This window comes from Patiria miniata, unplaced genomic scaffold, assembly GCF_015706575.1.
Source record: "Patiria miniata isolate m_02_andy unplaced genomic scaffold, ASM1570657v1 HiC_scaffold_22, whole genome shotgun sequence".
In the NCBI taxonomy this organism is placed as follows: domain Eukaryota; kingdom Metazoa; phylum Echinodermata; class Asteroidea; order Valvatida; family Asterinidae; genus Patiria; species Patiria miniata.
In genome coordinates, this window is record NW_024037061.1 from 2,116,964 (window position 1) to 2,131,868 (window position 14,905).

Below are 14,905 nucleotides of genomic sequence, written 5' to 3' on the forward strand. Positions count from 1 at the left end.
AAATGTTTAACTACAAACATCAAACATCAAACACATGTTCTAAAAGGTGGCTTCAATTTATATCTTGTTTTATCGATGGGGTTGAAAGTCTATTTCATAAAAAGGATGCTGGTAGTCGATGTCGGTAAGTAAACACGGGAAGCGATAATTGTATTGTTATCGTTATAACTTCAAATGGGAAAAGTTAAACTTGAATAGATATTAAACCGAATAACTGGTGATAGAGCTTTAGAAACGTGCATGCGAGGACAGCAGGTTTTGTACGGTTTTACAAATGAGTTGCAATTACTCCGCAAATGTCAATATTGTCTTCAGTTGAATTCTGCAGATGCTGTAGGAACAGTAGAACTGCCAAAGTGCCTGTGGTTTTTGGATCTTTCAGTTTGAACTTCCACTCTATAAATAAGGGAATAAATGTATGCTTGGCCGGTTTTAAACACTATTTTTGAGACCGGTTGGAGTAAGGATGCTGATAATGACCCGAGCCCAATGTGCGTGATGTGGCGCAGAACCTAGCTGTGCCGGTGTAGTGTGAATTTAGGACTATGAAGTACTGACTCACTGGTAGTATTGCGCATGCCTACTTCAGGATTGTGAACGTTCAACCAATGAAACGGAACTGGCACCTGAGTTCATAGGAGTCCAAATTTCATGTGACACTGAAAAAGTGTTTAAGACCAGCCAGCCGATCTTTATCAACCGGGCTCTCGGAAAGTAGAAATGGGAAAACTTAGGTATTTATGAGTGCTAATTTAAAATGCTAGAATCAATCACATGGATTATTCTGTGGTTTATTCTGGACATTTAGCTTTGAAGAATGAACTGTAGGCTACATAACATAATGATCAATGGCAAGGTCTACATAACAAATATAAGCAGCTGCTTTCTATTAAACTATACAAAAAAGTGCTTCTTTACAACAGATTCACTTTTTTTCATGAAATAATCGCAAATTCATTATGCTGTTCAAAGAACCGGAATACTGTTATTTACAGATTGATAAATGCCTTTTCAAGGCCTATCTGCGATATTAAACATAAATATATTTGCAGGTACACAATCGTAAGCAAAATAATCGATATTCAAACTAAGGTTCTCAGCTTCGTTTTAGCTTACGTTTTGAGGTTCATGAATTAAAGTGCAAAGTTCGAGGCTGACGTTCTGTAGACTACATCTGGCTACCACAATTGGTTGCCAACACCTCGGTGGCGCCACACTTCAATATGTGCACATCCCTAGTCTTGGCCCCAAACGCTAGTGATCAATAATGGATAGTGCATTTTGTTTTGCATTCATTGACAGTAGTGCGCCATCTTTGGGTACCTAGAAAATACCACCAGGGAACTAGCCACAAGCAGTTTGCGCAACGTGCCATTTTAGCTGGTAACCAGTTATAGACTTATAGTTTAAGCAAATACTGTCTGTGTTTAGCAACAGTTAGTTACTTGAAAGCTTCATGAATTGATCACCTGCACGCGAGCCTTGCTTAACCTCAGTAACACCTTCTTTTTGTGGTCACCAGATTAATCTTAAATTGCCCGATTGTTAAGCTTTTTTGAAGTTTGTTCTCAGAGCATCTCTAGAAATTCTCCATGGAAACTTTCTCAGCAGCTTCATGTGCATCCTTGTTGGTATCCTCACTATAGCCTCCCCGTTGGCTGACCACTGCTCTGAGCCGATCCAGTGACCTTAAACATCTCCACGTTCTTAGAATCTGCAGGAATAATGACAAAGAAGTAAGGAATTCATTTCGACGAAATTTAAAAACAGGTACATGTAATAGGTTCGAGTCCCGTCGCATGATGAAGCTATGACCCGGGCTCCAACTGTCAAAGTGACAGTCCCTGCCCGATCTAGTGGTTTCTCGCGAAAGTATTCTCGGGGTTCTCCAACTCCTACCGTATACCTCTGAATCTGAACACTGTTTCAATGTTCCTCTCCCAAAGTTTCTTCAGGCTTTAAACAACAGATCTGAACTGCGACTTGGGTTCAATTCCCGACTAAGCCAACAGGTGAATTGGATTTTCAGTGCCTGCTTTCTTCCAAGGGTTACGTCGCAGGTTCCCTTGCAATTCTGTGTGGGTTTTCCTTCCACTTCTAACCAACACTTATTAATGTTAATGTTTCCTCTTTGTTTCAATGATTCTGTGTTATTCTGAGGAAGACTTGGTCTTCTTGACCAAAACAGATCTGAAACCTGTCTGCCCGGGTTCGAGTCCCATCCGACCCAATTTTGATTTAATCTCTCCCTGGTTTCTTGGGTTTCCCCTTGAAACCATTTCATAGTTCATGCCATCTCTAAAACGGCTCTTTTTTTACTGTCTCCCTCTCGCTCTGTCTAGGTATCTCAAGGCTTTTCAGCAATTTTTGAGCAACCCTTGCTTCCATTACCAAAATAATTAAACTAGTTAACCTTTGCCGCCTGATGACTTGGATGATCCGTGAATCTCCTCGTGTTCCTGCCGAAGCCACTTCAACCACCGTTTGCGGATGGAAGGTTTGAGGAGGCACTGGAACACGAAGATGTTGAACCCCTGGGCGCTGTTGAAGATGGCGAAGAGGTAACTGAAGGCCAGGCGGGCCTCCCCGATCCCAAACAGGGCGAAGGCCCAGGTCAATCCAAACAAGAAAGTGATGCTGGCCGACGCCTTGAACTGGGCTGCGAGGTCAAATTTGCGCCGCGATTGGCTGATGTTGCGCCGGCGCATCTTGCAGAGCTGCCACGTGACCGCCACGAAGACGACCATGTTGAATAAGAGGACGGCGCAGACTGGAGCAAGGAATGAGGCCAGGAATGGGATCCGGGCGAGCCAGCAACTGAAAGATGACACCAAACAAAATGGTTCTTAGATGGTTTGAAGGAGTCAGAAATCCTAACAAAATGAGACTCTTTATGCAACCCATTGTGTCTTTAGCCAGGACTGGAGTATTATAATATGACGCGATTGGTCACGATTCCTTCGATTGTATCTGCTGTCTTAGCCTCTTGTCTGATTACGGGTTGGTTGAGGTTGACTGCTCCGTTTGGCAGCGTGGCAGTATACTGGTGATAAATTACCCTCCTCTCTGACTCCTTTAGCTATTTTGAGTGTAGGATATAATTTTGTTAATAAACTCAGCCGAAAGGTGATGTCACAAGAAATTACCACAGTGCAGTTAAGCTGTTTTGGATTGAAGCTGGATCATTTGTGTTGTTCTGCCAGGACTGGCTTCCTAGTAGCACGAGTAAATATTTTGTGTTCGTTAAAAAGCCTACGTAAACTTTCAATTTTTGTTGTTTGTTTTAATTTTGCAATTTCGTCTGTATTTGAAACAGGTTTAAGTCCGTGTCTATCTCATGGAATTGTGGATGGAAGGCACGCCAACCGATTTGGGTTAGTGAACTAAAGGTAAGACTTACATGCCGTTAATCAGCCCATAGTTGTTGGGGAAATTTATGGAGAAGGTTATGGCGACGACGATAAGAGGAGCACCTGAAGGAAAGACGATCAGAAATAGAAAAAAAGAACTAGAGTGCAATAGTAAAAGACAAATATCTTCAGTCTCGGTTTTGTTTTGTGCTTTGACCACAAAACCATTTGGCTTCCTATGCACAAAATGAGAAGACTCCAAACTTTTGGCTTCGAATTGTATAATCTGATGTGTCTGTAGTACAAAGGGATCCATGTCAACCCATATTAAACCCCATCAAATCAGTTACATAAAGCAGGAAACTTAAGCTCGAAGCCTCAGGCACAAAACCGGCGTCTGAAGAAACGGTTTTGGGTTTGGGGTCAATTGTTCACTTTAAACGCGCGCCCTCTATCGACATGATTTACGTATCGATTGGTATAATCTCTGTCATGCAGTATTGATAACTTTGGATGTGTACTTCTTTTTATGACCTACCCCATCCGAACAGGCACATCTTCAGCATGAACCGCGAGTAGTACTTATCAAAGACCAGCACCAGTGCCAAGTACATGTTGAAGGCCTCCAGGGCCATCCAGGCCATAGCCGCCAGCAGACTGTAGTGAGTTGCTACGGCTGTGCCCAGGCAGGCGTCCCGGCCGAATTCCAGCTCCACTGCCACCGTGTTTAGCAAGAAGGATGCATCGGCTAGGATCAGCCCCACCGACAGGTGCACGAGGATGCCGGTGTGACGGTCGGCCCGAGCTTTGCCGTTGTTGCCGGTGTTGAGTGAACCGCTGCAAACGCGGATCAAAACAAAAAGGTGAGTGTGTTATCCGTCTCTTCGGCAGACTTTAATTTTTAACTTGGGGTAATTCTCAAAAACTATTCCCTACACTGTTTCGGTTGTGTACTATATGAACCTAGCAACCAGTTGTGTAATATGTGTAATATTTTACACAAGTTGTGTAATATTTTACACAAGTTGTGTAATATTTTACACAAGTTGTGTAATATTTTACACAAGTTGTGTAAACAACAGTTTACACAACAGGTTGCTAGGTTCATATAGTACACAACCGTCTGATTTTTACACAACCGAAATAACAGTGTAAGCTTTACTTGATAGAACTTTTATAAGGCACGAACAGTGAAATCGTGTTTCTGTAAAGGTTCTTGAAATAGTTTAGAAAGTACGAAAGAAGTTGAAAAACATTTACTTATATATGTATTATTGTTTTGTGTGATTGGCAATGAAGCGTCAATAGAATTAAATATTTCGAACTTGAATAGTCAAGAAAATTCGTCGTACCTTCCTGTGACTCGGTACTTCGGATCCTCTCTGGAATCAAAAGAAAATAATAAAAAAGGACGGAGAAATTAATTGATTCGGTCAACGACGAGTGATGACATGATGACAGATATCTTACTGGATTAATCGATATTGTATTGGTGTAATCGATTGAGAAGCGATAGGGGTTGATAAATTCATATCATTGTTAGTGTGTCTTGGATTAAAGGGAATCTGTTGAAAATAAATGAAATGTTTTTGAATAGTGACTGATTAAAATCCCTGAACAAGCAAAACAAAATTTACAACTTGATCACCGATGAATTAGTTAAGAATTTCAAAGATCAATTGGTAAGTTTATGTCTTACAAATCCTTTAAAATGACGGACGACTTACTTGCAACATCCCAACGTTATTATGGCCAACGTAAGCGCCAAGATCGAAAGACTGCAGCCAATGTAAGAAATGATGGCAAGAATCTTCGAGTGGACTGGATCCAGCTCGCCCATATTATAGACATCCTAAACAAATAAAATGGATTTTGATATATAATCTTTGATAATTATGATTTAGATACCAGAAGTTTGTTTGTCAAATAAGTCAATCATATTCACCATCAACATTGCGAAGTTGGTGAGGTGGTTGCACTCGCAGACAACAGTCGTCGAGTCCGAGAGTTCGAAGTTCACTGCGCAGCCTTTTGCCGACCAGCCACCTTGCTTATCTGTAAAGAATATATGATTGCAGAGAACAAAATTAGGGATCCGTCAGCTTTGATGGTTAAAGATGGTAAAAACAGGCATTTTTTTAAAAGAATTTTAACGTTTCCGTTTAACCGTCTAGAGTTTCACTCGTTCGTTCGTGTGTTTGTCTGTTAGTTTGTCTGTTGTGCACATATTTTTAGCTGAAACTTAAATTTGAACAATTATAGATATTCTGGAATTCTGTGCAACTTTCTGAACAACTTACCGTTCGCCTCTGTATCCCAAAAGACACATTGTGGATTGGTGGCGTTCTGAGGAAAAATAGAAGAATCGAGAAAAGTGAAAATGTTAGAAGAACTATTGAATTTATCAAAGAAACTTCAATTCATTTTCGTGCAACGTCATGACACTTGGGAAACAGTTTTTATCCAACACGAGCCGCAAGATCGGCCTACGTGGACTCTATTCATGAAGGGATAATCATTTAGCATGGCTAGCTGGCACCTGCGATACATTCCGTCCATTGACATAAAATATGATTGTTATACGAAACAAATTGAGAAATCTCCACCCCTTACTGCGGTTTGAGACTTCTGGAGTCGTATCAGGACCGGCTCTTGCAGATCAGCAATAGACAGGTTACCAACTGATGCCGATATAACGGCACTGCTAAGCACCGTAACGGCGCCTCCCGTTGGCGGTGTCAGATCGCCATACGGTTTTGCCACAGATGACGTAATCACCTGCATACAACAGAAAAAGGACAAGTAGAGAACAGAATTAGTTCACTATATCCAAAAACGAAAATCGTACTCTAAAAATATAAAGACCGACCTTTACTTTGACTTTTTGTGTCAATTAATTTAGCCGTCCTTTCAAAATTAGAAAGCTTTGAGGAGGTATTAAACCTCACGTTCAACTAAACTGGTTGGACCTGTTCCTTGGTCAGTTATAACCATTCTGTTGACTCTACACTTGTTTATAAATCTCATATATCGACCCTACAGTATAGTGCGCCCCGGTTGTTATTCTCGAAGAGATGTCGATTTTTTTCGCACACCAGAAAGGCTTCTCTCAACTCCTTGGTGGCGCTCTTTACTATAAACCGCTCCTATTTAAATGGACACCATTTACTCACGTTGAAATATGTCGTGCTTTGGTACAATAGGAACTGCGTTCGGCTCAGCTGGTCTCCCAGTTTGTTTAAAAGACTTGATGGCAGTTTCACAGAACCCACAATATCTGTCAGGTTTTCTGGTGAACTTCCATTCAAGACAACGAACGGCTGAAAGATATGTAAAACAAATTTTAACTTTGTAGAGCATTTGCAAGAATATGTACATTTTTAGACCTGCACTTGTTTTGAAAACGGAAAATGGCTACTTCATGTTGACCAGCAGCCACTTACGAAGCGGGCAGTGCTGATATTTAATGTAAACACAAATATGACGGTAATACAGGCGGCAGCTTGTTGATGATAATGATGATAATGAAAATGGTTGAAAGACAGTGAAGAATTAGTACTGGAGCTGTTGGTTAATGTATGCCCAATTATAACGGTAATAAAGTAAACTATGCCGATGGATACGACAAAAATCAGATGATAAGGACGAAACTGTCGAAGGACTACAACTTTATAAAGCAAGAAAGTCAAAGTCAACTTCTTCTCAAGAGAGATGTCCTCTTGCTCACCTTAACATCGTCAACTCCCATTGAACCGCCAAAAAGCAGGTCATTTATATGTCGATCGGCCACATCTAGAGTGATGACGTCAATGGCACGTGACTCCCACGTCAGCTTTGAGGCGTTCAGGAAGGGGACGTGAATGGCGAAGTCGTCGATCAGTTGCAAAAGCCTAAAGGAGATCAATGGTGTGCCTGGTTATAAATATGGGTAATGGTGTCAAGTTCATCCTTGTTCAGGGGTTCCTAATAATCAATGTGGATCTGAGCAATAGGCTTGGTTCAAGTCGTTAATCATTATTGGAGCACGGTACTTAATCAACCGACAGAGGGATAGTTTGAATACTACGTATTCGATTGAAGTAAATCGAGCTGAACATAGAATCGATTCCTTCTTGAGATTAACTCGAGCATGACATAACGTAAAGAATCAATACCCGCTGACAGTAAATTGAATAGAACATAATGTTAACGATCGATTCTGAATTATTTGAAATGCAAAAAAGAACATCTATACTTACCGGCTCGTTGTTCGGTTTATCTTCTGACCCTCCACCAGCTCCTCGAACTTCACTGACGTCATCTGCCCAGCCGTTGCCATGGCATCCTTGAAGATCTCCTGCCCTTTCTCCGGGTACCGGATGAGGGCGTCAAGCAGTCTCTTGAGGGCGTCCACTGCGCTGGTGACGTCATCAGCTGTCAGTGTCTCAGGGTATGAAGTCACAATGGTGAGTTGACTAGAAACGGCCAGGGCATTACCTAAGGTTGAAGTAGGAATGGGCATGAGGCAAATGATGTAAAGGAAAAGGTGTGAAGACAGTAACATCATTTTTTTTTTACTATATCCGTAATCCTGCACCCACTCTTGTCCCGACGTCTAATTCAATTCTGTATTGGCGGCTATATAGCAAAACTGTCGACCGTGCTCGGCAACAGTTTCTGCCCCAAAACGACCATTAGACGTCCTCTGTGTTTAAGGGGGAGTTGCACGTAGGCTACTTCACATTTAGTTGTAGGTAGTGTCTGTTGATTGTTTGTAAAATGTAAAACAATTATGTAAAATTCTTCAGGCTTTGTTCTGCAATGAAGGCGCCCATGTGTAAACCAGCGGTGGCAAAACTACGGCTGCAGCTCATCATCATTATCATATCGCCGAGAGCTGCAGCTGCAGCTGTGGCGTGCTAAAAGAAAACTTGTTCATTTTGTAATGATTATGAGGACATTAAACATCAGCTTAAACATAGAGAAAAACATCCTTACTCTCTGTGATTTCAATCTTGGCGAGCTCCTCTAAGACTCCCGATGCAGTGGGACATTCGCTCATGTCTGGCTTCCCCCAAAATGCCTTCTTGCTGGTGGCGTCCCACAAACTGCATCAAATCAAAAATGGGGGAAAAATCAATCCTGGATTTTAGAGCCCCAGGCAAAGTTTTTACACCGGTTGAAGACCCTGTAAATTTTTATCTATTAGTATTTTCGGAACAAAGTGGATATTTATCAACAGAGCTGCGATAATATTCAAAGCTGGATAATAATTATTATGATGAAGGAAAGCTCAGGTTTTGGAGGTGGGAGGAAGCTTAACTTGGATGATATTCAAGGGAAATCAACGGAATTTGACAAGGAAGAAAACCAAATGTCCAAGTAGGTCTAGGTTTGATTTGAAGCGTAGTCGCCTTGTTGGGAGTACCACTGCATCAGCCTGACCCCATGTTTCTCTGATGGAAACATGTTACAGTTTATCAGATTCTACGAATGTATCTAGAGTTGTGTCTAGTCTGGATTCGAACGCGTCCCACTGAACCAACATGTCTCCGTGTTATGAAACAAATAACATTATTTACCAGGTTCTACGAGCGCGTCTAGAAGCCTCCGGGTCCACAAGGGTCTTGTACGGGCACGGTACCACGGCAGTCCGGTTGGCGATCACCGCCGGCCAAGTGATGGATCCCCACTCGCCCTCCGTTGTCTCGATCAGGCACCAACGATTTGGAGGAACCTGGTCACAAGGAGACGTCGCGTCACGCTCCGTGGTTGGACGCGTCGTGGACAGGGAAGGTGTTGTGGTTGCCTTGGTTTCTTGAGGCCTCTCTGAGGTTCCTCGGTAGGGTGTTCTAGAGGTTTGTACACTGTCCGTCTGTCGAGTTTGGCTCGCGGAAAAGTAGCCGGTGGACTGCGATCCACTGTCTGAAAAGGCAAAGTGAATGTATTGTGAGGTTTGGGACTGTTAGTGGTTCAAATTTTGTCTGCCAGGTCTCAGTTCAAGGGAGTACCGTTGGTAATAGCAACACATTGCCTGTAAAAAAAAAAAAGAGTGGCTGATAAGTTAAATGACGGTGCGAGGTTCGTTGTTAGTCAGTCGCTTCTCGGATTTACACGTTTCTGTTGGTAACAGCCATTCATTCACTGTCTGCACACGTAACATCATTGTGTTGGAAATTGGGAACATGCGTTTTGTGGTATCTGTCTGTCGATCGGCTCTCAGTTTCAGTGAAGGGTTATGTTGGCACGGCCCGACCTTTCGCTGTCTGTAAACCCAAAATGTATGTCTATGGAGCTTGGCAACGTTGTTTGAGGTAGCCTTCAGTACCTCTAGGGGTGACCAATATTTCACTAATGATCGCCCCTAGAGGTATTCATGAATATGTTTGTTTGTGTCGTAATAAGGACCTCTAGGGGCTACCATTATTGCAATAATGATCAACCTTACGGGTAGTCTTCAGTGCCTGTTTGGGGCGACCTTTTTTGCACTAATGTTCGCCCCTAGAGGTATAGTAATGTACAGTTGAACATGCTTGTGTCTGTCGTCATCAGTGCCTCTAGAGGGGCGACCGTTATATCATCAGCCTTGAAGGTGACGTGCATTACTTGTCGAAGGGTTTTAAAGTCTCTGGGAGGCTCTCCAGGAGTGTCAGATTTTAAGAGGGAAAAAAGCTATATTTGGTGGATGACGTCCACCTTGCCCTGTGTCTTTTTGATGTATGTATCATGCTCTGTGTGTTAGAAGATTCTCTTTTTATAGAAGGAACTGATGTCTGGGATCCAGTACCTGTGTATGATGATTGACTTGTGGAGGAGGAATGTGAAGTCTGCACCATGCTGTCTGTCCGTGTAGGGACCGTCTTTGAGAAAGCTCCAGTCGTCTGGGATCCAGTACCTGTGTGTGATGATTCGGTGGTTGAGAATGAATTTGATGTTTGCACCATGCTGTCCGTAAATGTAGGCATGTGATTGGTTTCTGAAAAGGGTGATGTCGGGTATCCAGTACCTGTGTACGGCGATTCACTGGTTGAAATGGATTCCGATGTAGGGATGGTTTCTTGAGAGGATACAGACGTCTGGAATCCAGCACTCTGGTATGACGATTCACTGGTTGAAAAGGATTCTGATGTCTGTACCAGGCTGTCTGTCCGTGTAGGGGCGATTTCTGTGAAGGTTTCAGCCGTCTGGGATCCCGTACCAGTGTATGACAATTCGCTTGTTGAGGAGGGAGGTAAAGTCTGAACCGTGCTGCCCGTCCGTGTAGGGACGGTTTCTCGAAAGGATACGGACGATTGGGAGGACGATTGGTATGACGATTCACTAGTTGAGAAGGATGACGATGATTGCACCGTGCCGTCTGTCCGTAAAGAGATGGTTTCAAGTAGAGGTGTCCGAGTCATTTCTGTGGTTAATGTCTGCGTAGCTCCTCGGCCACTAGTAGTCTGTGTTTCAGACGTGGTAGCTGGTTTCTCCGGTGTACTCGCTAAGTATGATGTCAGTTGAAAATCGGTGGTAAAGTGACTTGTTTCTATGTGTAAAGAGTAAACAAGTCGAATGTTTCGTTTCGATTGCAGGGCAAAATGGCACCAACCACCAGTCTTGTAGTCGAGTCCATCACAAGTCCGATCTCACAAGTCCAGTTACAAGTCATGTCACGACAGAGGACTGACAAAGGAATGCTTTTGTTACAGTTCATTTGAACAGCTAGTGACTGGACTTGCGACTGAAGGTCTTGTGATGGACTTGTGAAGCTATTGTGATGGACCCAACTACAACACTACCTACCACATCGTATAGTGGAGATTACAGTTAACCTATATTGGAGTTTACACCTCAAACAAATGCCTAAATAATAAAATAAACTTTTGTTTTGTTCAAATAAGAAAAGAAATGTTAATATCATTTTCAGATACCTGTTGGAGTGGGTGCTGCTGTTGTGGCTGCAAGCGGCCTCCGGAATGGGAACACGTACGTGTCTAAAAGAGCATGCAATAGGTAAGGTTTTTATGCATATTTTAAATACACCATTGGGTTGTCATCAGATGTTCTTTCAACTTCGTTTAAATCGTTCATCGTGGTTTTGCGGAACGGAAATAAAGTAACTGATCCCAGGTTTTGAATTACATATCAATTTCTTGCATACTTAATTAATTATAATACTTATCAATTTATAGTAAAGTTCTGTAGCGTAACAAAGTCTGACCGTATCGCACGTATATCCAGTTCAACTGTCATGAAATGTCGCACCAAGTTGAGTAATTCATAAATGTATAAAATCTGCTGTTGAAAGTAGAAGTAATGCCTTAACAAAGTCGGATGTTGTGATTTTTATAGCATTGGTCGATTAACAAAAAGTTGGCGCACTGTTTAATCTCCTGAAATGTCAGCAAGTTTACCGTTGATTGTGTTGAGTTCTTCGTTGCAATTGTCCCCCTGGCAGCAGTAGACGCACCGCATGGTGGCGCCGTCCGTCTGTCGACACACGGCCTCGTTCACCGTCGAGGCTGCTTGTCGACAGTCGGCAATAAACACGCAGGATTTCGTCATCAAGACACTCCCATCGGCTGCGTAGCTCAAGTCATTCTTGCAGGCATTACCATTGCTCTGAGAGAAACGGAGAAATGATCCAGCAGAGGATTCAATGGAGAAAATATTGCTCAACAAGTTTTCTTGCTCAGAAAAGATCAGCTGGGAACCAGTTACAACAAATATACATTGCATGACATTTTAGCTGGTAACCTGGTGTTGGTAAGCAAAAACGTATTGTAGGCCTACTTATCAAATTAAAACCATTCATGGAGCTATTAAAAACACCGGACGTCGGTTGCTGTTGCTGCTGCTGCTGCTGCTGCTGCTGCTGCTGCTGCTGCTGTTGTTGTTGTTGTTGTTGTTGCTGTTGCTGCTGTTGGTTGCGCTGCTGCTGCTGCTGCTGCTGCTGCTGCTGCTGCTGCTGCTGTTGCTGTTGTTGTTGCTGTTGCTGCTGTCGGTTGCTGCTGCTGCTGCTGTTGTTGCTGCTGCTACTGGTGGTTGTGGTCAAAATGTCATGTTTATACTATAGGTGACTGGTTTCCAGCTATTTGCTTAGCACTTAAAATTGGTGAGCAACACTTTCTGCTGAACTGTCTAACTTGACCCTACGTGTGTCAAAATAAAGACGTCACCGTGACCTTTCATGATAAAAAGGGGAGAGGTCTCTTTTTTCTTTTTCGAGTGATACATACCGATCATTGACATTTATTTCAACTTACGGGAAAGCATAATTGTGAAGAGCATGCACTCCCGTCAACAACATTGGTACACGACTGGTAACACAGAAGATCTACGAAGAAAATGACCGTATAATAAATAATCATCAAAGAAAATTTATCCACAATGAATATTTCTTTCTATTTCATTTTAGCGGCCAGATTTTGATTCTGAGCCAGCCTGACTTCATAACTATGTTTGGTTGGTTGAAGTGTGTCTTCAGCAATGTGCCTAAATGTGGAATTGTCTCTCCAGTTTCTAATCACTTTGCACACATTCAGCATACTCGTACCAAAGCGAGGCTCCACATTCAAAACAACGACTCTTTGGCAATGTCGCTGAACCTAATACGTGATAATTCGTAAAAGTAGGCAAACCTGCCTCTCTTTAAACCCAAGGTTCCTTCAATCACGTTACACAACACTTACTGTCAAAGCAGAAAAATGCATCGACCACATTAGTGCCGCCGTGGGTGGCGTCACCGCAAACAGCGCCCTCCACCAACTGGGCTGTCGAGCTCGCGCTCTGGAGGTTAATGACCCAGCTTTTGAAATCCGTCAAGGCGCAGTCGCATACAAGCGGATTTCCTGTAAGCTCTCTGAAGTAACGTGTGACAGGGAAAATGATGACAAAAAGGGAACAGACTTTTGCGATAAACAACGATTCCAATAATGTAAGGATTAATATCGTTCTAATAAACTTAGGAAGAAATTATGCTGGTAAGTCAACACTTTTGTACCATATTTCATCATTTGAAATCGTCTATTTTGTGGTGGAGGCTTCTACACAAACCATTCCGAGAAGTAGGAATATTTTTTTTATATAATGGATCCTTTATCATAACATTTTAATATGAGTAGATAACGGACAAAATAAGTAAAAAAATCTGGGAGGTTTCTGAATATCAACCAAAAGAAGTTACAAGATGGGTTTTAAGCCAAAATAATGCATATCTCGGACTCACCATTGAGTGGGTATTAAACAGAACTCAAAACACTAAAGTTATACTTGCAATTTTTGTAGTGTATCCAGACGCTTGAAATCCCGCACTTGGATCACCTGGATGTTGTTATTGGTCAGAACTCTGGAAGAAAAATTATGATCACCGTTTAAACTCTTGTGGTTGATCGTTAAATCAGAGCTTTTCGAGTAATAAATGGTGTGTACATGACAAGGGCGGATTCAGGGGGGGGGCCAAAGGGGGCCATGGCGCCCCTCCCCCAAAAAAAAAACACGAAATCAACTTTTTTTTATGTGACGTCGCAATAAAGGCAGGCAATGAGTACACCACCATCTTTTCCTCAAAAAAACATTGGTTAAAGTGGTCAGAAATTGCCTCAGATCGCACCACAGAGCATCTAGAATCCAAAAAATTTTCGGGGCCTTAGGCGGGCCCCGAACCCCACGCCGTAATTTTTTGACCCACTTTTTTGGGCCCCCAAAAAATTGTCTTCTGGATCCGCCCTTGGTACATGATATTTTTCCACAAGATCTTAAACAGGACTAGGCTTGGCTCGTCGAACTGGAGCCGAAAGTCGTAGTGAATGATATCAACTGTACTCAGTCGGTCGGTCGGTCGGTCGGTCGGTCGGTCGGTCGGTCAGTCACTGCTGTCGGGGAGTCAGTCAGTCAGTCTATCGGTCAGTGACTAGCTTAGTTAGACTAACGACAATTGAATGGCCATTTGGACAACCAAATTAAGGAAAACCAACTGTAGACCTGTGTGTAATGTCATTGTTTTCATCTTTTGAGATCTAAATTCAAGTGAATATACGGGGGAAAAAGACTTACAAAACTCCGGTGTTGGTTGGAAATACCGGGATTTCAGTCAAAGCTCTACCGGTGCAGTCGACGTTGAGCACGGTGGCACCGGGCGTCATGGGCTGGCAGTCGCACAGTGTCCCGTTCCCGTTGGGGCCCGTGCCGTCTTGACACACATCTTGGCAATGGATGCCCACTAAACTCGCCACCAGAAGCAGGGAAAGAAAAGGCAAGAATCCAAGGCGAGTCCAGTTTCGAAACATGCTTTCTCCAGTTGGAATTACTTGTTGTGTCATGCAGGCGCGTGGTTTGAAAACATCTCCAAGGATTCAAGTCTGAAAATAGTGCGTAGACATAAAATGAGATATGATATATCAGTGGGATGAAAATTTCGTATACATATTCTTGTTTGTTGATTGGCTGGAATCCATCACGTGACGCTTGATAATCAGCCAATTGCAAGCGACAATACCCTTTGTGGGTGACTTTTGACTAAACAGCTAGTGCACTGAATTGTTCACGTTCTGGTGTAGTGATTGGCTTGAAGTCCATCACGTGACGTGAAGAAT

The 14,905-nt window shown here is 42.7% G+C and overlaps 1 protein-coding gene across 1 annotated transcript; it reads right to left on the reverse strand.

Moving 5' to 3' along the window:
• Positions 1–969: 969 nt before the first annotated feature.
• On the reverse strand, positions 970–14,699 carry LOC119730620 (adhesion G-protein coupled receptor G4-like). The gene is made up of 21 exons (XM_038203607.1): positions 14,367–14,699; positions 13,584–13,659; positions 13,004–13,169; positions 12,578–12,648; positions 11,726–11,933; positions 11,243–11,305; positions 10,031–10,857; positions 8,912–9,291; positions 8,328–8,437; positions 7,589–7,826; positions 7,078–7,240; positions 6,524–6,670; positions 5,964–6,128; positions 5,651–5,696; positions 5,296–5,405; positions 5,078–5,202; positions 4,703–4,732; positions 3,889–4,187; positions 3,401–3,473; positions 2,414–2,817; positions 970–1,714 (listed from the first exon to the last, which is right to left on the reverse strand). The coding sequence occupies exons 1-21, from the start codon at positions 14,630–14,632 to the stop codon at positions 1,641–1,643; spliced, it is 4,041 nt and encodes a 1,346-aa protein (XP_038059535.1). The 5' UTR covers positions 14,633–14,699; the 3' UTR covers positions 970–1,640.
• Positions 14,700–14,905: the final 206 nt, after the last annotated feature.

What these genes read in the sequence shown, in the direction of transcription:
- LOC119730620 (XM_038203607.1), bottom strand. Translation starts at nt 14,632, where the DNA reads ATGACACAACAAGTAATTCCAACTGGAGAAAGCATGTTTCGAAACTGG. An exon ending in AGAACTCAACACAATCAACG is followed by an intron (nt 11,306 to 11,725) that starts GTAAACTTGCTG and finishes ATGCTCTTTTAG; the next exon opens with ACACGTACGTGTTCCCATTC. An exon ending in ATACATCAAAAAGACACAGG is followed by an intron (nt 9,292 to 10,030) that starts GCAAGGTGGACG and finishes AACCACTAACAG; the next exon opens with TCCCAAACCTCACAATACAT.